General features: G+C 35.0%; 1 protein-coding gene across 1 annotated transcript; it reads left to right on the top strand.

Annotated features, from left to right (window-relative positions):
* Positions 1-4,410: 4,410 nt before the first annotated feature.
* On the top strand, positions 4,411-22,831 carry LOC133332187 (protein borderless). The gene is made up of 7 exons (XM_061540567.1): positions 4,411-4,425; positions 4,573-4,795; positions 5,190-5,474; positions 7,251-7,399; positions 7,840-8,104; positions 14,331-14,543; positions 22,584-22,831. Exons 1-7 carry the CDS (start codon positions 4,411-4,413, stop codon positions 22,829-22,831), a joined length of 1,398 nt encoding a protein of 465 aa, XP_061396551.1.
* The last annotated feature ends 377 nt before the right edge of the window (positions 22,832-23,208 follow it).

The raw sequence follows: 23,208 nt of genomic DNA, 5'->3' as shown, positions 1-23,208 counted from the left end.
CCAGTAAGGAAAGTAGTAAAGTCGGGCTGGGCCGACTATATGATACCCTTCACCACTTTGGGTATATTCTACATATGTATCCAGCTTAGCAACATCATTTTAGACTTAATTCAGTAGTGTTGGCGGTTTATTTGGGATACCATTTGTATTTTGTTTTTATAAAAAAAAAACTATTTATTAGTGAGGTAGGGAAGACTATAGTTTCGGATCACGCCACTGATCCTCATAAGTTCCCTTAGTTTTCTGTTGGGATATTCTCCCCAGAAGCTATTGCTTCTATACAAAAAACCTTTCAAACACAAATGTCTCTTGTAACAACGCGAAGTACTTAGCTGACCAACGTACCCTATACCAAAATTCGTGCAAATCGAAAGATATATAGGGACTTTGGTGCACCAATTACATAAAATCGGACGAAAATATATATGGGAGCTATATCTAAATCTGAACCGATTTTCACGAAACTTCGCAACATCATTCTAGACTTAATTCAGTACGCTATGCCAAAATTCGTGCAAATGAAAAGATTTCCAGGGACTTTGGTGCACCAATTACCTACAATCGGGCGAAAATATATATGGGAGCTATATCTAAATCTAAACCGATTTTCATGAAACTTAGCACAAATTATTACAGTTTCAAATGTCAGTACACTATGCTCAATTTAGTGCAAATCGAAAGATATATAGGGTCTTTGGTACACCAATTACCTTATATCGGATGAAAATATATATGGGAGCTATATGTAAATCTGGACCGCTTGTCACGAAACTTTGCACACATCATTCTAGACTTAATTCAGTACGCTATACCAAAAGATTTCCAGGGACTTTAGTGGACTATTTACCTAAAATCGGGCGAAGCTATATATGGGAGCTAAATCTAAATTTGTACTGATTGCCACGAAACTTTGCACACATCATTCTAGACCTTATTCATTACGCTGTGCCAAATTTCGTTCAAATCGAAAGATATATAGGGGCTTTGGTACACAATTTACCTTAAATCGGACGAAGATATATATGGGAGCTATATCTAAATCTGAACCGATTTTCACGAAACTTGGCATACATCTGTCTAGACCTTATTCATTACGCTGTGCCGAATTTCGTGGAAATCGAAAGATATATAGGGACTTTGGTACACAATTTACCTTAAATCGGACGAAGATATATATGGGAGCTATATCTAAATCTGAACCGATTTTCACGAAACTTGGCATACATCTGTCTAGACCTTATTCATTACGCTGTGCCAAATTTCGTGCAAATCGAAAGATATATAGGGACTTTGGTACACAATTTACCTTAAATCGGACGAAGATATATATGGGAGCTATATCTAAATCTGAACCGATTTTTATGAAATTTTACACACATCATTCTAGACCTAATTCATTACGCTGTGCCAATTTTCGTGCAAATCGAATGGTATATAGGGACTTTGGTACACCATTTACCTTAAATCGGACGAAGATATATATGGGAGCTGTATCTAAATCTGAACCGATTTTCACGAAATTTGGCATACATCAGTCTAGACCTTATTCATTACGCTGTGCCAAATTTCGTGCAAATCGAAAGATATATAGGGACTTTGGTACACAATTTACCTTAAATCGGACGAAGATATATATGGGAGCTATATCTAAATCTGAACCGATTTTTATGAAATTTTACACACATCATTCTAGACCTAATTCATTACGCTGTGCCAATTTTCGTGCAAATCGAATGGTATATAGGGACTTTGGTACACCATTTACCTTAAATCGGACGAAGATATATATGGGAGCTATATCTAAATCTGAACCGATTTTCACGAAATTTGGCATACATCAGTCTAGACCTTATTCATTACGCTGTGCCAAATTTCGTGCAAATCGAAAGATATGTAGGGACTTTGGTACACAATTTACCTTAAATCGGACGAAGATATATATGGGAGCTATATCTAAATCTGAACCGATTTTTCCCAATTTCAATAGGGTTCGTCCTTGGGCCAAACAAATGAGCTGTGCCAAATTTCATCCAATTCGGATCATAAATGCGACCTGTACTTTGTTTACAATTTTACATCTACAGACGGACAGACGGACAGACGGACATGCATAAATCGACTCAGAAAGTGATTCTATGCATATTCTCAAAAGGAACCATGGGTCTATCTCGATTATTTTTGCCTGTTACAAACATATGCACAAAGACATAATACCCTGTACCACAGTGTGGTGAAGGGTATAAAAAGTGTAATTATATGCACAGTTGTTTTTGTACTTGAAATTAAAAAAACGGTCAAAATGACCGCCTTCTGCAATCTAGTGTTATCCGTCACGCGTCATTTCCGTATGATCAAAGTTCTAGCCCAACCAGCGTATTACGCGAAGAGGCATCGAATTAAGAAAAATGTTGGCACATAGTTTCAATGTTCCTCCTGTGATAAATTTCGATGACAGAGAATATTGTTAATAATTGTTTTTATACCCTTCACCACACTGTGGTACAGGGTATTATGTCTTTGTGCATATGTTTGTAACAGGCAAAAGGAAACGAGATAGACCCATGGTTCCTTTTGAGAATATGCATAGAATCACTTTTTAAGTCGATTTATGCATGTCCGTCCGTCCGTCCGTCTGTCCGTCTGTCTGTCTGTCTGTCTGTCCATGTATTTTTGTGAACAAAGTATAGGTCGCATTTATAATCCGATTTGAATGAAATTTGGCATATGTCACTTATTTGGCCCAAGGACGAACCCTATTGAAATTGGGAAAAATCGGTTCAGATTTAGATATAGCTCCCATATATATATTCGTCCGATTTAATGTAAAAAGTCCCTATATATCTTCCGAATCTTCCGAAATTTGGCAAATCGTAATGAATTAGGCCTAGAATGATGTGTGCTGCGTTTCAGGAAAATCGGTTCAGATTTAGATATAGCTCCCATATATAGTTTCGTCCGATTTTATATAAATGGTGCACCAAAGTCCCTATATAACTTTCGATTTGCACGAAATTTGGCACAGCGTAATGAATTAGGCCTAAAATTATGTGAGCTGAGTTTCATGAAAATCGGTTCAGATTTAGATATAGCTCCCATATATAGGTTCGCCCGATTCAATGTAAATGGTCCACCAAAGTCCCTATATATATTTCGATTTGAACGAAATTTGGCACAGCGTAATGAATTAGGCCTAAAATGATGTGTGCTGAGTTTCATGAAAATCGGTTCAGATTTAGATATAGCTCCCATATATAGGTTCGCCCGATTCAATGTAAATGGTCCACCAAAGTCCCTATATATTTTTCTATTTGCACGAAATTTAGCGTATCGTATTCCATTAACTCTAGAATGATGTGTGCTAAGTTTCGGGAAAATCGGTTCAGATTTAGATATAGCTTCTATATCTGACCAAATGAAAAATTTAGTATCGTTTGCAGAATGACATGTTTATGGATCCAATTTCATTTTATTGGTTCTTTAAAAATGCGACGTCTGTTAGGATTCATCTGTTGAATATACCTAAAGTGGTGAAGGGTATCATATAGTCGGCCCCGTCCGACTTTACAACTTTCCTTACTGGTTTTTTTTTAATTTTTGACAATATCAAACACCAATTGATTTTTTTTTTGTATCTTTATATTTTTTGTGTATCTTTAGTACGAATTTCCGAAAATTATATAAAACATTGACCCTTTGACTTTGATTCCAAATTTCACATTTCTAGACCAACATGTTCCCATCGGACATAGTCGGACATTCCACAAAATAAATACAATGTTGAACAGAATAAAATGCTACATCGATGCAGCACATACGAGTATGTTAATACTACTTCTATGATGTTTGGTATTGCAAATAGGATATATCTTACGATACTTTGACATAGTCCTAATATAAAGGTCCCATCCCATTATCAGTTTTTTAAATGTTTTAGTCGTAATTTCAAATCGAAGAGTCTGTGTATTAGAGATGGGGGTTATCTACATGTGAAAGCTCTTTTTAGTGTCATTTGAATGTTTTAACGAGATTTTCCTTTGAAGGGGATGTAATTTGGCATTTCGACATTTCGGAGGGTGAAAAAATATATAAATATAGGAATATATGAATGAAAACTTCAATGATTTTATACCCCTAGTCTTCATGATAATGAAGCTATATGTACTATGACAAGAATTAACAAATTATCTGATCGATGTAACTTTTTAGATCTCAATTTTTTTAGAAGCAAAACATTTTCCCTATTGCACGATACCTCACATACAAATTTTGCACATCGTAATATTCAAGTGCGAAAATGGGAAGTATTTGTCTACTTTACTCGGCTAGGACAACTACCGGGAGCCAGATGAACCATGTGAACTATTGTAGCTACGTGAACTCTAGGGAGTCAGGTGAACTATTGCAAGTCAGATGAACAATAGTGATGTATGTGAGAATTCAATTCTCTATAAAAGTTCCCAATTTCTGTGATTACTGAGAAAGAAGTGTTTCTCCATTACCTGAATTTTTAATCCAACACCAACATTTTCTGAACGAACTTTTAAGTAATTTTATTTTTTCTCAATTTTCTAGGATAAACGAATCTTTACGTGGTTTGAAGGCGAAACATCATCGAATGATCTCTACAGTGGACGACTGCATCTGATAACCAATAATGAGGAATATGGTAAAGCCAGTGCAAATTTAACATCAATTCGTGAATCGGATCAGGGTTGGTATCACTGCCAAATTGTTTTTCCCAATCGTACACCGAGTATACGTAATAATGGAACGTGGTATCATCTTTCAGTGCAAGGTATGACTTTTTTTAATTTTAAAAATATATGGGAATATAAGAAGTAACTGGTAATAGATTTTTTTAAAAATTAAAATAAATATATTAATAGAAAAGAAGAGAGGTGAGAGGAACATCGACAGGATGGAAATTTCACCTCTTTCGCCATTTGTTTGCTACTAACAAACATCATGGGTTAAGATTTTTTGCATCTAAATTTATGACAATCAATGGAATCCGTGTTTTGTCACTTCTTATATTCCCATGAATGTATGTGTGAGTGTCATACACTCACATCTGTAAATATCTGTACACACTCCTACTACAATAAGCAAACTAATGAACTTTTCTTCTATTCCTATGTACTGCTCGCAATACACAATGACCAATGAATTGTACCTGCATCGTCCTGCAGGTGGTTCTCTAATAAAAATACCCCCAGTGAATCAGACAATTATGGAAGGACAGACGGCATTCTTTCATTGTGTCATGAAATATCCCAATTCATCGGAGACATCATGGTACAAGGATGGCGTTATTTTACAAGAGATACCCGATTTGATGCGTCGCTCTCGTCTCAGTCCCCAGGGTAGCCTGAGTATTGATCCGACAATGATGAGCGATAATGGCGAATATGAATGTTCGGTACGAAGTAATGATGATGAAATCCAAACAGCGAAGGCATATCTAAATATACAGTGTAAGTAAGCGTGGGTTGATGAAGAGGAGAGAGGGAGGGGGAAGGAGGGATTTTTGGGAGGAAGAGAGCGGCATAGAAAGTGCAATGAAATGAGCATAGGAAAATATTTATGCACTTTGTGGAGTCAAGGGTCACAGTGAGGTCTTCAGGAACTTTGGTGGGTCCGGTGAACTATAGTGGACCAAGTGAACTTTTGTAAATCTGGAGAATTTTAGGGAGACAGGAGATTATACTGAGTCAGATGGACTGTAATGAACCATATTAATTGAGACAGGTATAATAAGCAAAATAGACTGAGATGAACAATATCGAGGCAGATGAACTGTGCCGAGCCAGGTCAACTGTAGTGAGATAAGTAACCTATATTATACTATACTGAGCCTGAATTCTTATAGTGAATGTGATGAAATATAGTGAGCCAAATGAACTGTAGGAATCAAGATGAACTGTATTTAACTAGTTTAACCATTGTGAGCCCCATCAACTGTAGTGAGCCAGGTGAACTATTGAGAACCAGGTGAACTATTGTGAGTAGGTGAACTGTAATGAGGCTTGTACACAATAATGAGACTGGTGAATTAGAATGAACCAGGTGAACTGTTGTGAACCAGAGGAACTATAGGGATATATGTGAACAATAGTAAGCCATGTGAACTATAGTAAGTCATGTGAACTATAGTGAGCCATGTGAATTATACTAAACCATGTGAGCTATTGTGAGCCATGTGGAGTATAGTGAGCTATTTGAACTATAGTGAGCTATGTGAACTATAGTGAGCTATGTGAACTATAGTGAGCTATGTGAACTATAGTGAGCCATGTGAGCGATGGACTATAATGAAGCATAGTGAGCCAGGTGAACTGTTGTGAACCAGAGGAACTATAGGGATATATGTGAACAATAGTGAGCCATGTGAACTATAGTGAGTCATGTGAACTATAGTGAGCCATGTGAACTATAGTGAGCTATGTGAATTATACTGAGCTATGTGAACTATTCACATGCCATGTGAACTGTAGTGAGCCATGTGGAGTACAGTGAGCTATTTGAACTATAGTGAGCCATGTGGACTATAGTGAGCCATGTGAACTATAGTGAGCCATGTGAACTATAGGGAATTAGAAGAACTATAGTAAACCAGAAGAACCATTGTAAGCCTGGTGATGTATTACAAGCCACAATGAACTGTAGTGAGCCAGGTGAACTATAGAGATTCAGGAGAACTGTGAAAATTCAGGGAACTATAGTGAGACATTTGAACTATAAAGAGTCATATGAACTAAAGTGAGCTATGTTGACTATAGTGAGCTATGTGAACTATAGTAAGCTACGCAAATTATAGTGAACTATGTGAATTATAGTGAACCATGAGAACTGCTGTATGTAAGTCTCGATGAACTGTAGTGAGCCAGGTGATCCATGTGAGTCAGAAGAACTGTAGAGAGGCAGGAGGACTACAGAGAGCAAGGAGAATTACGGTGAGCCAGATGAACTATAAAGTAAGCTGTATTAGGTAGTTAAATTGAATGTTGGACCGAACGTTGCCTTTGCGAATCTCCTAGTTTAAATAAATCAATATATTCTGTTCCCAACTACCGCCTACTTCACTCCCATCAACGAAATTCCTCCCGCCTTCATTGGTAAATTAATATTTCTTGCCACATAGCTATCCATCAAGGCGTGTGTTCTTGATCTCTCTCTCTCCTCGCACAATGATGCCAACTCATCTATGGCGTGCTATGTTTTCGTTGTTATTTTTCCCCCCTTTTTTCCAGATAAGGCCAAAGTGATTTATGCACCACCTGAGGTTTATTTGCCGTATGGTCAGCCGGCTGTACTTGATTGTCATTTTCGCGCTAATCCACCGCTGAAGAATCTAAGATGGGAAAAAGATGGCCTACTCTTCGATTCATATAATGTGCCTGTAAGCAATTGCTGCCATGGAACGGTTGTTGGTTGTTTCATCATGCGTGCCATAATCATAACTCTACTGACACAAGCTCATTGCTCACCTCCTCCGCCTCGTATCCACCCACAAACCAAGTAACCATACATACACCTCAATGTTGAACAATTATGACTCCTTTGTGTATGAGCAAGAGGATGTCATTTCCTTTATCTTGGTTGTTGTTGTTTCTGTTCGTTCATTTTTTTTTCTATCTAGTCCACTACAATGTTGAGGTTATGTTTACCGAGGATGATGAGTTGAGTAAAGCTGATGATGATGACCATGTATGTGTGTTGATGATTGTGCAACCAATGGTCGTTCCATGGTTTTAATGTTTTGTTGTGGATATTATTGATGCCATTGTTGTTCTCATTGTCGTCGTCCTCGTTGTTATTGTTGTTTCGGTTTGCTTTCAGGGAGTCTTCTATAAAATGAATGGCAGTTTGTTCTTTTCCAAAGTAGATGAATCACATGCTGGCAGTTATACGTGCACGCCATACAATGATCTGGGCACGGACGGGCCATCTCCTGTCATTAATGTAATTGTTTTGCGACCACCAATATTCACAATAACACCAAAAGCAATTTACATACAAAAATTAGGCGAATCGGTACACATGACATGCCAGGCCATCGATCGAGATGGCAGTAATCATCCATCAATTGATTGGAAAAGGGTAAGTACGAACCACATCACTCCCTCCCCCAAAAAAACACATAACAATTGTGGTAGTCGAATGTGCGTATATATGTAATTTTTAAGATATATAATTTGGGGATATATTTGTGTGTATAGGATGGGAGGATATACAATGTTTGGTTATGGGTCATTTCGGTATAAAGAATCGTGGACAAATTTTAAGTGATTTTTGAATGGGGATCTCCAGTAGCAGTTCAGGAGAACAGTAGCGGTTGAGTAGATCTACAGTGACTCGAAGGAACTGCTTTGTGTCGATTGAACTATGTGGCACCATCTGATTTACATTGAACCCATTTTAACTATAGTGGGTATTGTAGTGAATCAGGAGTTCTAAAGTGACCCAAAGGGACTATAGAGAACTCCAGTGATCCAGGTGAATTATAGTGAGCAAATTGAAATATAATGAACCATGTGACCCTCAGTCAGTGAACTATAGTGAGCCATGTGATCTACAGTGACCCATGTGAACTATATCGAGCCATGGGAACTATAGTGAGCTAGGTGAACTATAGTGAGCTATTTGAACTATAGTGAGCCATGTGAACTATAGTGAGCCCTCTGAACAATAGTGAGCCCTCTGAACAATAGTGAGCCCTCTGAACAATAGTGAGCCCTGTGAACAATAGTGAGCCCTGTGAACAATAGTGAGCCATGTGAACTATAGTGAGCCATGTGAACTATAGTGAGCCATGTGAACTATAGTGAGCCATGTGAACTATAGTGAGCCATGTGAACTATAGTGAGCCATGTGAACTATAGTGAGCCATGTGAACTATAGTGAGCCATGTGAACTATAGTGAGCCATGTGTACTATAGTGAGCCATGTGAGCAACAGTGGCACATCTGAACTATAATGGCCCATGTGAACTATAGTGAGCAGTTGAACTATATAGACACAAGTGAACTATATTGAAACAAGTGAATTATAATGAGCCAGGTAAACTATAGTTAGCCAGGTGAATTGTGCTGATCTACTTGAACTACATAGAATTTAAATAATCATTTTTGAATGACCATCTTAGGCGTAGATTTTTAAATAAACTTTTTCAAGGGACAGCTGAGGCGTAAATTTAAATATCATTTTTTAATGACCAGCTAAGACGTAGAATTTTAAACATTTTTTAAGATCCTGCTTAGTTTTTTTAAAAAAATATTTTTTGGTGGTCCAGCAGAAGCGTAGATTTTAAATAAATATTCGTTGGTAGTCCGACAGACGAGTAGATAAAAAAGTGGTAGTCATACAGAGACGTGGATTTTTAAAAAATTTTTGATAATGGTCCGGCAGAGACTTAGATTTCTTAAATATATTTTTTAAGGTCCGCCAAACGGGTAGATTTTTAAAAAATATATTTTGGTGGTCCGGTAGAGGCTTAAATTTCAAAAATATATTTTTTTGGTAGTCCACCAGAAGCTTAAATTTTTAGAAAATATTTTTTTTCATATACCAACAGAGGCGTGGATTTTTAAAGAAAATAAGCAGCCATCAACAGCGGCGTGGATTTTTAAAGAAAATGTTTTTTTCCATATACCAACAGAGGCGTGGATTTTTAAAGAAAATATTTCTTTCCATATACCAACAGAGGCGTGGATTTTTAAAGAAAATATTTTTTTCCATATACCAATAGAGGCGTGGATTTTTAAAGAAAATATTTTTTTCCATATACCAACAGAGGCGTGGATTTTTAAAGAAAATATTTTTTTCCATATACCAACAGAGGCGTGGATTTTTAAAGAAAATACTTTTTTCCATATCCCAACAGAGGCGGGGATTTTTAAAGAAAAGAAATTTTTTTCTCTATACCAACAGAGGCGTGAATTTAAAAAAAAATATTTTTTCCCATATACCAACAGAGGCGTGGATTTTTAAAATAATTTTTTTGAAGCAGCCATCAACAGAGGCGTGGATTTTTAAAATAATTTTTTTGAAGCAGCCATCAACAGAGGCGTGGATTTTTAAAGAAAATATTTTTTCCCATATACCAACAGAGGCGGGGATTTTTAAAGAAAAGAAATTTTTTTCTCTATACCAACAGAGGCGTGGATTTAAAAAAAAATCAAACAACAACAAGGCCAGAGGCGTGGATTTTTTAAAGAAAATTTTTTCGAACAACAACAAGGCCAGAGGCGTGGATTTTTAAAGAAAATCTTTTTTTTTTTCATATACCAACAGAGGCTGGATTTTTAAAGAAAATCTTTTTTTTTCATATACCAACAGAGGCGTGGATTTTTAAAGAAAGAATTTTTTTGCCATATACCAACAGAGGCGTGGATTTTTAAAGAAAGAATTTTTTTCCATATACCAACAGAGGCGTGGATTTTTAAAGAAAGAATTTTTTTCCATATACCAACAGAGGCGTGGATTTTTAAAGAAAGAATTTTTTTCCATACACCAACAGAGGCGTGGATTTTTAAAGAAAGAATTTTTTCCTCTATACCAACAGAGGCGTGGATTTAAAAAAAAAATATTTTTTCCCATATACCAACAGAGGCGTGGATTTTTAAAGAAAATATTTTTTTCATATACCAACATAGGCGTGGATTTTTAAAGAAAATCTTTTTTTTTTCATATACCAACAGAGGCGTGGATTTTTAAAGAAAATATTTTTTTCCATATACTAACAGAGGCGTGGATTTGTAAAGAAAATATTTTTTCCATATACCAACAGAGGCGTGGATTTTTAAAGAAAATATTTTTTCCATATACCAACAGAGGCGTGGATTTTTAAAGAAAGAATTTTTTTCCATATACCAACAGAGGCGTGGATTTTTAAAGAAAGAATTTTTTCCATATACCAACAGAGGCGTGGATTTTTTAAGATTTTGGAAGAACATTTTTTTTCCTAATACCAAGAGAGGCGTCGATTTTTAAAGATTTTGGAAGAAAATATTTTTTCCATATACCAAGAGAGGCGTGGATTTTTAAAGATTTTGGAAGAAAATATTTTTTCCATATACCAAGAGAGGCGTGGATTTTTAAAGATTTTGGAAGAAAATATTTTGTCCATATACCAAGAAAGGCGTGGATTTTTAAAGATTTTGGAAGAAAATATTTTTTCCATATACCAAGAGAGGCGTGGATTTTTAAAGATTTTGGAAGAAAATATTTTTTCCATATACCAAGAGAGGCGTGGAGTTTTAAAGATTTTGGAAGAAAATATTTTGTTCATATACGTGAGTTATATGGACATCAGTCTGTTCTCAAATACGGCAGTATGTATTATCCCATATACAGTATTCACGTATATGCAAATATTAATACGTTTCTGCATATATACGTGAGTATCTGTATGCATATATTTTATATACCCTCCAAAGATATATACTTATGGCAGATTATTATACTTTTGTTGATTCCGTTCCGTTCCATTGTATAGCATTACGTTTTATATGTATTTTCAAACATAAAATTGTTGTACATGTATTGAAGAAGATGACACACACGCAAGCATATGTGCATACTCACACACTCACTGTAAGTGGCAACAATCATCATAATAGCTACAAAATTGGCAGGTGTGTGTCGGCAGAATATTAATGCAAACGCATTCATCGGACCACAAAACAAGCAAAACAATATTTTTGAGATAAGTGCAACTTTATTTCGGTCATGTGGCCCAATGATATATACTGACTGACTGGTCGTCCATTGAGTCATAAAGCAATACTTTGTTATTCATATGCCACGCACACGATGTACCTTTATGCACAATACAGAGATATTTGTCCCCCGAGTATCCCGTAAAAGGGACATTTTTCATTTTCAGTTGGTGTCCTGGTTTTAAAGCGTTAACTCCTACCGGAGTAATTTTGTAAATGTATGAAATGCTCTCAGCATTCTCATACAATACTTTGGAATTAACCAAATTTTGGGATATGCCATTCGATAGCAATGTTGTCGATTCAGTATTTTTGGGAGGAGGGTTGGGTGGTTGTGTTATTATTCTGCTGCAGTATTCAAAAGGATTCCAAAGACATTATCCAAAAGCTCATTAAAATCAATGCATAAACTAGCCATAATTGAATGGTTATTCAGATGACATGAGAAATCTTTGTTAACATTTTGTTAATATTTTTGTGAAAAGAAGGCGAACTTTTCTCGGATTTTAATTGAAGATGTTTCTATTGAGAAGGATTTTCAAATTTGTTAAAGAGATTAAAGAAGATTTTTTCAACGGGGTCATCTAAGGCGTGGATTTATTAAAGAAGATTTTTTCAACGGGGTCATCTAAGGCGTGGATTTATTAAAGAAGATTTTTTCAACGGGGTCATCTAAGGCGTGGATTTATTAAAGAAGATTTTTTCATCATCTAAGGCGTGGATTTATTAAAGAAGATTTTTTCAACGGGGTCATCTAAGGCGTGGATTTATTAAAGAAGATTTTTTCAACGGGGTCATCTAAGGCGTGGATTTATTAAAGAAGATTTTTTCAACGGGGTCATCTAAGGCGTGGATTTATTAAAGAAGATTTTTTCAATCTAAGGCGTCATCTAAGGCGTGGATTTATTAAAGAAGATTTTTTCAACGGGGTCATCTAAGGCGTGGATTTATTAAAGAAGATTTTTTCAACGGGGTCATCTAAGGCGTGGATTTATTAAAGAAGATTTTTTCAACGGGGTCATCTAAGGCGTGGATTTATTAAAGAAGATTTTTTCAACGGGGTCATCTGAGGAGTGGATTTATTAAAGAAGATTTTTTCAACGGGGTCATCTAAGGCGTGGATTTATTAAAGAAGATTTTTTCAGGGATCATCCAAGGCGTGGATTTATTAAAGAAGATTTTTTCAATTTATTAAAGAAGATTTTTTCAACGGGGTCATCTAGGCGTGGATTTATTTATTTCAAAGATTTTTCAAGGAATATATGAAGATTTTTTCAACGGGGTCATGGATTTATTAAAGAAGATTTTTAAACAAACACGGGCATCATATTTACCAACTTTTTCAAGGGTCGTGGATTTATTAAAGAATATTTTTCAAGGGCCAACTGAGGCGTGGATTTATTAAAGAATATTTTTCAAGGGCCAACGGAGGCGTGGATTTATTAAAGAAGATTTTTTCAACGGGGTCATCTAAGGCGTGGATTTATTAAAGAAGATTTTTTCAACGGGGTCATCTAAGGCGTGGATTTATTAAAGAAGATTTTTTCAACGGGGTCATCTAAGGCGTGGATTTATTAAAGAAGATTTTTTCAACGGGGTCATCTAAGGCGTGGATTTATTAAAGAATATTTTTTTCAACGGGGTCATCTAAGGCGTGGATTTATTAAAGAAGATTTTTTCAACGGGGTCATCTAAGGCGTGGATTTATTAAAGAAGATTTTTTCAACGGGGTCATCTAAGGCGTGGATTTATTAAAGAAGATTTTTTCAACGGGGTCATCTAAGGCGTGGATTTATTAAAGAAGATTTTTTCAACGGGGTCATCTAAGGCGTGGATTTATTAAAGAAGATTTTTTCAACGGGGTCATCTAAGGCGTGGATTTATTAAAGAAGATTTTTTCAACGGGGTCATCTAAGGCGTGGATTTATTAAAGAAGATTTTTTCAACGGGGTCATCTAAGGCGTGGATTTATTAAAGAAGATTTTTTCAACGGGGTCATCTAAGGCGTGGATTTATTAAAGAAGATTTTTTCAACGGGGTCGTGGATTTATTAAAGAAGATTTTTTCAACGGGGTCATCTAAGGCGTGGATTTATTAAAGAAGATTTTTTCAACGGGGTCATCTAAGGCGTGGATTTATTAAAGAAGATTTTTTCAACGGGGTCATCTAAGGCGTGGATTTATTAAAGAAGATTTTTTCAACGGGGTCATCTAAGGCGTGGATTTATTAAAGAAGATTTTTTCAACGGGGTCATCTAAGGCGTGGATTTATTAAAGAAGATTTTTTCAACGGGGTCATCTAAGGCGTGGATTTATTAAAGAAGATTTTTTCAACGGGGTCATCTAAGGCGTGGATTTATTAAAGAAGATTTTTTCAACGGGGTCATCTAAGGCGTGGATTTATTAAAGAAGATTTTTTCAACGGGGTCATCTAAGGCGTGGATTTATTAAAGAAGATTTTTTCAACGGGGTCATCTAAGGCGTGGATTTATTAAAGAAGATTTTTTCAACGGGGTCATCTAAGGCGTGGATTTATTAAAGAAGATTTTTTTAACGGGTCATCTAAGGCGTGGATTTATTAAAGAAGATTTTTTCAACGGGGTCAGCTAAGGCGTGGATTTATTAAAGAAGATTTTTTCAACGGGGTCAACATTGACTGGCCTTACTGAGGCAGATCGTGGTATTTACGAGTGTGTGGCAACCAATGAGGCAGCTACAATAACAGCCGAAACGGAATTGATGATCGAGAATATTGCACCCAGGCCACCTTATAATTTGACAGCTAATAGTACGGAGACTTCGATAACCATAAGATGGCAACCAGGTAAGGGCTGCAAGTCCAAAAATATTTTATGCATGGACAAATTCACCGGCCTGAAGGGCATCCATCCCTAAAAAAAACATCCATAGCTAATACAGCATAAAATTCATATTTGAATAACAAATTTGGCAGTTGCATTTGTCAAAACATGTGTGTGAGAGTGTGCATTTGTATAAAATATGCATAATTTAAGGGCCTGATGACCACCTCATGTTAAGAAGGCAGACTCCACTGCCAGCTGTGCAGAGCCCTTCCCACTTTTTTACATGTCGCATAAAAATATGGTAGTCTGTTAAAAAAAATGGCATACCGGCATTTTGCTTTCATGCCCCAAGTAATATTGTTTGTGTTCGGTGGTTGAATGCCTCTGGAAAGTAAGTGCGGACGGGAGGTAGAGGGTGGAAATGTAGCAAAAAAATGCTGATGTGTCACAAAATGAATTGTTCATATTTTTTTACATATTGGAATATGCATTTTCATTTTATTGTTGGTTCTGTTGTGGTTCTGTGTTTTTGCTTATTTGGCATGAAAAGACCTGTTTACGAAGTAAATATGATGCTGTCGTGTTTGTTTATTCAAAAATAGGTAGTGGAATGTAAAAAAAAATCACATTTAAAATATTTCGGAACATATATTCATGCATTTATTTTGTTTGAAATGGTAAATAAATCCACGCCTTAGATGACCCTGTTGAAAAAATCTTCTTTAATAAATCCACGCCTTAGATGACCCTGTTGAAAAAATCTTCTTTAATAAATCCACGCCTTAGATGACCCTGTTGAAAAAATCTTCTTTAATAAATCCACGCCTTAGATGACCCTGTTGAAAAAATCTTCTTTAATAAATCCACGCCTTAGATGACCCTGTTGAAAAAATCTTCTTTAATAAATCCACGCCTTAGATGACCCTGTTGAAAAAATCTTCTTTAATAAATCCACGCCTTAGATGACCCTGTTGAAAAAATCTTCTTTAATAAATCCACGCCTTAGATGACCCTGTTGAAAAAATCTTCTTTAATAAATCCACGCCTTAGATGACCCTGTTGAAAAAATCTTCTTTAATAAATCCACGCCTTAGATGACCCTGTTGAAAAAATCTTCTTTAATAAATCCACGCCTTAGATGACCCTGTTGAAAAAATCTTCTTTAATAAATCCACGCCTTAGATGACCCTGTTGAAAAAATCTTCTTTAATAAATCCACGCCTTAGATGACCCTGTTGAAAAAATCTTCTTTAATAAATCCACGCCTTAGATGACCCTGTTGAAAAAATCTTCTTTAATAAATCCACGCCTTAGATGACCCTGTTGAAAAAATCTTCTTTAATAAATCCACGCCTTAGATGACCCTGTTGAAAAAATCTTCTTTAATAAATCCACGCCTTAGATAACCCTGTTGAAAAAATCTTCTTTAATAAATCCACGCCTTAGATGACCCTGTTGCAAAAAAATCTTCTTTAATAAATCCACACCTTAGATGACCCTGTTGAAAAAAATCTTCTTTAATAAATCCACGCCTTAGATGACCCTGTTGCAAAAAAATCTTCTTTAATAAATCCACGCCTTAGATGACCCTGTTGCAAAAAAATCTTTTATAAATCCACGCCTTAGATGACCCTGTTGCAAAAAAATCTTCTTTAATAAATCCACGCCTTGGATGATCCCTGAAAAAATCTTCTTTAATAAATCCACGCCTTGGATGATCCCTGAAAAAATCTTCTTTAATAAATCCACGCCTTAGATGACCCTGTTGCAAAAAACCTTTTTTAATAAATCCACGCCTTAGATGGCCCTGTTGAAAAAAAGATTCTTTAATATCTCCTCTTTAATATTTGCGACCCTCTTTTGGCCCTTGAAAAATATTCTCTAATAATTCCAAGTTTCTTTATTTATTTGTTATAATTTAAATTAATTTTCTTATCAATTACTCCACCTGGCCTCTTCGTTCGCAAATTTTTAATCCGTAACTAAAATATACCATAAGTCTATCACAATGATATTCGGTGAGTTGAGTTCATATCCTATTGTAAATAAATTAAAGTGATTAGGAATATACTTTTATGCCATTGTCATCATCATTAGATATTTGCATCCGTCCGTCCGTCCATACGTCCTACTCTACGTCCGTTCGTCGTTCGATCTGCCTTTTATTTCAAAATAAGGGATTATATTTAATTGCTTAATCATCTGAAAATCGAAACATAATTCTTCTTTCTTTTTGTCTTTTTGTTTAATAATCTCTGTGGAAGTTTTGCGTTAAATGCCTTACAGATAAAATAAGATTTGTGTCGGTGTATATGTGTGTGTATGAGTGTGTGCTTTTGTGTCAAAGGATTTCCTGGTTTGGTTTTCCTTCAACTTCATTGAAATTGAATTGCATTGATGGACTTTATAACAATCTTAATGTGATTAATGCCAGGGAATGAACTCATTTGTGTCATTGGACTCGTATCATGGGATCGAGACCAAAATGACCAGAAGGCGGTTTTTATTTGAATTTATTTGGTCAAGAATTTCAATATGAAATATTGAGATAATAATTTAACAGGGACGTATCGCATGGGAATTTTTTTCTAAACTTAGAAACAAAAACTTTGTAAAAGGCGGACCAGCCTTTGCTACGTCCCTGTATATATCTTTTAATAGGTTTATTTGTATAAACATATGGATTTTCTCTAAAAGTTAATAAATAATTGAAGAAAATATGTATTTCAATTTAATTGTCACAAATATGTTTATTGGCAGAGATAATAAATAAAGGATTAAATTTATAAATAGATACATTTTAAAGAATATTTTTGGTATACCAAAAGTGGCATGAATTTATTAAACATATTTTTCTTGCCCTATCATAGGCGTGGATTTATTAAAAATATTTTTCTTGTCCTATCATTAAAATATATTTTTCTTGTCCTATCATAGGCGTGGATTCATTAAAAAATATTTTTGTTGCCCGCCCTATCATAGGGGTGGATTTATTAAAAACCAGTAAGGAAAGTAGTTAAGTCGAACTGGGCCGACTATATGATACCCTTCACCACTTTGGGTATATTGGACCCTTACAATTGCATGTCAATGTTCCCCCGAAGGAACATACTCATGTCTTTCTGCAACCTATGATACATTTAACTTCATTCAGGCAGATTTAGAGTCGTCTGCGCACAATGGGATACATTTATGGAAAACTATTTATAACAAAATATAGAGTCGCTACGCCGCACAGTGGTCCAAGATGCCAATCAAGCTGGAAAAAAGTCAATTTTTTTATGTTTCAATTTTCACATAATTTGTTTGGTAGTCGTTAGATAACAGTCCACTGTTCATAACTGTGTATCAGTTTTTTTGTTTTTTTTTTCTAATTTGCTTTGTTATGATGTTTTGGAAATGAACAATTGCATTATCACTGTTGTTTTAGCAGGCCTGTCGCTTGCCAGCATCACATTTGAACTGTTCGTAACATCAAAGAAGAACAAATTTTGTCGTAATTTTTTACATTGCATCATGTCAGGTATGTTTAAGCTATATTGTAAATAAATGTCGAATTTAAATGTTCTGTGTGCAAAATAATTGGTAAGAGAAAATATGTGTTTTGTGTAGCAAAATTTAGCAGTTTATGGTTTTTAGAGTAACTTTTAAATAGGATTCCCGTGGATTCCCGTGAAATGAATTGTGTCCTGTTTATCTGTGTGGTGTCCACTTTAGATGAAAAAAAGAAATAGCTGCAATTATTGACCGGTAAACTTTTTATATACATATATAGATAACATACCCATAACACGGAGAGAAGTATATAATGTGTGGGTTGCCGAAATGGAAAGCAAAGAAAGTGTAAAAGCTGTCATTAGCTATTTTTTTGCTAAGAGTGGGTTACAGAAAACTAAAACAGATGATTATTGCAATAATGTTGTGTTAGCTGTACAAAGATTAACGTATTCAATTAACAAAAGGTGGATAAAAGCAAAAAGATCAAAGAAATATTTTGAAGACTCTAATAAAATTTGGTTAAATGGAGTATTTGGTCTTCCTTCTGAAAACGTGATTAAAATTCCACAGGATTTAGGGATCCTCGATCTGATTTTTAAGGTAAATCTGAAAAAGGGAAGCGTTTGGAAGTGTCGACTTTAGTTAGTGAATGTTCACCCGAGAAACTAATTTTCGCTGCTGGCGTTAGTCTTTATAAGTCTGGCAAGAGGAATGCTGCCGCGATTCTAAAGAACATAAATCAATCTCCAACGAGAGCAACTAAAATTTAAAAAAAATGTTAATGCATAATCTTAGGAACCAGTACCATATACAGATGAAGAAGCATTACGTCTGTTTATCGATGGAAAATATACAAAAGCAAGTTATAATTCGATGCGTGCTGGTGCTAAGATCCGTAACGCGGATATATACCCATCATATTATAGAATTTTAGAAGCTAAAGAAAAGTGCTACCCAAGTAATGGAATCAAGTTATCCGATGTAACAGCAGAAGTGCCTCATCAGATCCATTAATCTCATCTTTTTCACCAAAGCCATTTGTTAGCTCTCGAAATGAAGGAATATTAGGTGATGAAGATATTTCCTTACTTTTAGATCCTTTCATACAGGTAGATGTAGAATGATTTAAATAAATGATTTTTATTTTAAATATATATTAATATTCTTATGTTGTTTTGTATATTAGTGCAATATATCTATTGGTGGTGGGGTCTCCTTTGTTATATGTTAAATTTGAAACTTTTACTGAAAATTTCGCAATTATTACAAAGAAATTTTTATTTTAGAAATTTTTAAATATACATATTTTCAATCTGAGCACGAGGTGCCCGAAACTCGAGTCGTCCTTCAACATATTGCCAAAATGGATATTCGGCACCTCTAAATTAATACATAGATATTCATATTCTTTCAAATGTCATAAAAATTTCCACGACTATTTTACCTACAACGCCCATTTTTGGTACAAAGAATGCTTTCAATAAGAAATGCATAATTCCAAAATTTCATACTTCTAGCTGCTTCCGAAGAGAAGTTATGACTTTTTTCCAGCTAGATTGGCGTCTTGGACCACTGTGCGCCGCACTGTTAAAAATTTAATTTCAATCAAACACCCTTCCAAAATACCTATGGAAGCTATGGCTGCATCTGCACCAGTTTCAACCAAACCCAATAACGTCATTCAAGTCTCAATTTGATACGTTGCGCAAAATTTCGTGTTAATCGGACAAACATTAGGAGTGTGGTGCACAATTTATGTACAGTCGGACGAAAATATATATGGGATCTATATCTAAATCTGAACCAATTTTCACGAAACTTAGCACACATCATTCTAGACGCAATTCATGCCAAATTCGAGCAAATAGAAAGCTATATAGGTACTTTGGTGCACCATTTACCTTAAATCGGTCGCAAAGATATATATATATAGAAGCTATATCTTAATCTGAACCGATTATTTCCAATTTCAATAGGGTTCGTCCTTGTGCCAAATAAATGAGCTGTGCAAAATTTCGTGCAAATCGAAAATATACGTGGGAGCTATATCGAAATCTGAACTGATTTTCCCGAAATTTACCATACATCATTCTACACTTAATTTAGTACGCCATGCAAAATTTCGTGTAAATCGAAGAATATATAGGGACTTTGATGCACCATTTACCTTAAATCAGACGAAAAGATATATCGGAGCTATATTTTAATCTGAACCGATTTTTCCCAATTTCAATAGGGCGAAATAAATGAGCTGTGTCAAATTTCGTGAAATCGAAGGATACATAGGGACGTTGATACACCATTTACCTTAAATCGGACGAATCTATATATGGGAGCTATATCGAAATCTGAACCGATTTTCCCGAAATTTACTAACATCATTCTGCACTTAATTTAGTACGCCATGCCAAATTTCGTGCAAATCGAAGGATATAGAGGGACTTTGGTGAACTGTTTACCTAAAATCGGACGAAAATATATATGGGAGCTATATCAAAATCTGAACCGATTTTCACGAATCTTAACACACATCACTCTAGACGTAATTCAGTACGCTATGCCAAATTTCGAGCAAATCAAATGCTATATAGGTACTTTGGTGCACCATTTACCTTAAATCAGGCGAACATTATCTGACATAATCTGAACCGATTTTTCAATAGGGTTCGTCCTTGAGCCAAATAAAGCTGTGAAAATTTTCGTGCAAATCGAAGGATATATAACGACTTTGATGCACCACTTACATAAAATCGGACAAAAATATATATGGGAGCAATATCGAAATCTGAACCGATTTTCCTACAATTTAACATACATCATTCTACACTTAATTTAGTACGCCATGCCAAATTTCGTGTAAATCGAAGACTTTGATGCACCATTTACATAAAATCGAACGAAAATATATATGGGAGCTATATCTAAATCTGAACCGATTTTCATGAAACTTACGTCACTCTAGACCCAATTCAGTACGCTATGCCAAATTTCGAACAAATCGAATGCTATATAGTTACTTTGGTGCACTATTTACTTTAAATCGGACGAAAAGATATATGGGAGCTATATCTTAATCTGAACCGATTTTTTCCCAATATCAATAGGGTTGGTCCTTGGGCCAAATAAACGAGCTGTGTCAAATTTCGTGCAAATCGAAGGATATATAGGGACTTTGATGTTCCATTTACATAAAATCGGACGAAAATATATTTGGGACCTATATCGAAATCTGAACCGATTTCCCCGAAATTTAACATACATCATTCTACACTTAATTTAGTATTCCGTGCCAAATTTCGTGCAAATCGAAGGATAGAAAGGGACTTTGGTGCACTATTTACCTAAAACCGGACGAAAATATATATATATATATATATATATATCGTTCCTTTTGCCTGTTACAAACATATGCACGAAGACATAATACCCTGGACCACATTGTGATGAAGGGTATAAATATTTTTTTCCCTATCATTGGTGTGGATTTATTAAAAAAATATTTTTATTCTCGAATTCTTTTATAATTTTTATTTTTCCTGAAAAACCATTGACCAATTTCTGCTTCGAAAATTTATTCATTATTTCCAATTTAAATAAATTTGTTAAAATTTTATTTATTTATTTGTTGAATGTACGCAGAATTCACACACACAATTATAAATAAATTTAATTATCAAAATGACTAAAGTATTCAGCAAATATCTATCTGACTGCTACCGGTAAGCTTTTTATACAAATTTATTTTGCACATATAACTGAACCTTGAATTTTTATGAGTGCAAGTGCAAAATTTTAATCTACAAAATAATAAATATAAATAAAATAATATAACATTCAATGAGGAAAAATAAGAAATAAAATGGAATAAATATTTTTGATTAGTTAGGTTACCACGAATTTGAGATGCCCTACCCTGTGGAAGTCATGGGATAGGACTGACACATTTTTCGTTAGCAGATACCCTGTATTTTCCAATTTTTGAAGACCAACGGTCTGTCATTAAGACCACTAATATTTGGTATAATTTTATTATCCCCCTATATAATGTTTCAAACATTATGACAACCCACTTTCACCTCAATGGATATAATACAAAAAAAAATCTACAACATTCCCAAAGAAAATGAAAATAAAAAAAATTGCAATTATTACAATTCACTTACAATAAAAAAAATTACTGAGATTCCGTTGATGCATACCAGGCAGCTCCACCTCCAACCGCCAACTGTATTCTCGCCTCAGCATAGAACAATTACAAAAACAACAACACACCTCCATACTGAATTTCATTTTCATTTCATAAACAACAATTATTTGCAAAAATACAACAACACCAACAAAAATATATGAAGCGAATACATTTACACTTTATTTACACACATACACAAAAACAAATCCTCACACAAACATGAAACGAAAAACACAACATCGGATATTTTTACACTTTGCATGTATAGAGAGGAGTTAGTATCCTGGTGTATCCTTTTTTAAATGACACTGTTTTTTTTTTTTGCATTTACCTCACACTCACTATATCTTTCGCTTTTGTTTTTCATTTACAGGATATTTGCGGCCCAACCTCGAATACACGGTCTGGTATCGTTTGGCGGATGCCCAGGAATGGCGTACAATGCGTATCATCCAAAAGAATGTCATGGAAGCCACCATTCCACATTTGCTACCGGGTCGCGAATATGAATTTATGGTATTGAGTCAGGATAAATACGGCGATGGCATGTTCAGTAAACAATTTCGATATCCTACACAACGTAAGTCGGGTTCGGATTCTGATGTGGTCGTCACCAGCTAGTGACTAGTATTGTTGTAAAGAGAGCATTGGATTGTTAGTTAATTTAATTTATTTTTACAGCTGCTTTGCATACATATGATTTTCAAAATTGGAGCAGAAGGGGGGATATCACTAAGCGAGGGATATCACTGAGGAAGATCCCTTTCCTGGCGCGTGGATTTTGTAAAAAAACAAAAATAGGCCTACATTTTTTAAATACATATTTTTAAAGACTATAAGATGATTTTTTGAGGTCTACAAGAGGCGTGGATTTTCTAAATAATTTTTTCAAGGTCTAAAAGAATCGTGGATTTTTCTAAAGTAATTTTTTCATAAGAGGCGTGGATTTTTCTAAACTAATTTTTTCAAAAGAGGCGTGGATTTTTCTAAACTAATTT

The sequence above is a fragment of the Musca vetustissima genome, unplaced genomic scaffold (genome assembly GCF_032173495.1).
Source record: "Musca vetustissima isolate MV318-11 ecotype Yass unplaced genomic scaffold, APGP_CSIRO_Mvet_v1 utg96007, whole genome shotgun sequence".
Lineage (NCBI taxonomy): Eukaryota > Metazoa > Arthropoda > Insecta > Diptera > Muscidae > Musca > Musca vetustissima.
The sequence above is the reverse complement of the archived record's forward strand: the minus strand, read 5'-3'. Positions and strand labels throughout refer to the sequence as shown.

Coding starts and splice junctions, on each gene's coding strand:
- LOC133332187 (XM_061540567.1), top strand. Junction 4,796..5,189: donor GTATCATCTTTCAGTGCAAG/GTATGACTTTTT, acceptor ATCGTCCTGCAG/GTGGTTCTCTAATAAAAATA. Junction 14,544..22,583: donor AACCATAAGATGGCAACCAG/GTAAGGGCTGCA, acceptor TTTCATTTACAG/GATATTTGCGGCCCAACCTC.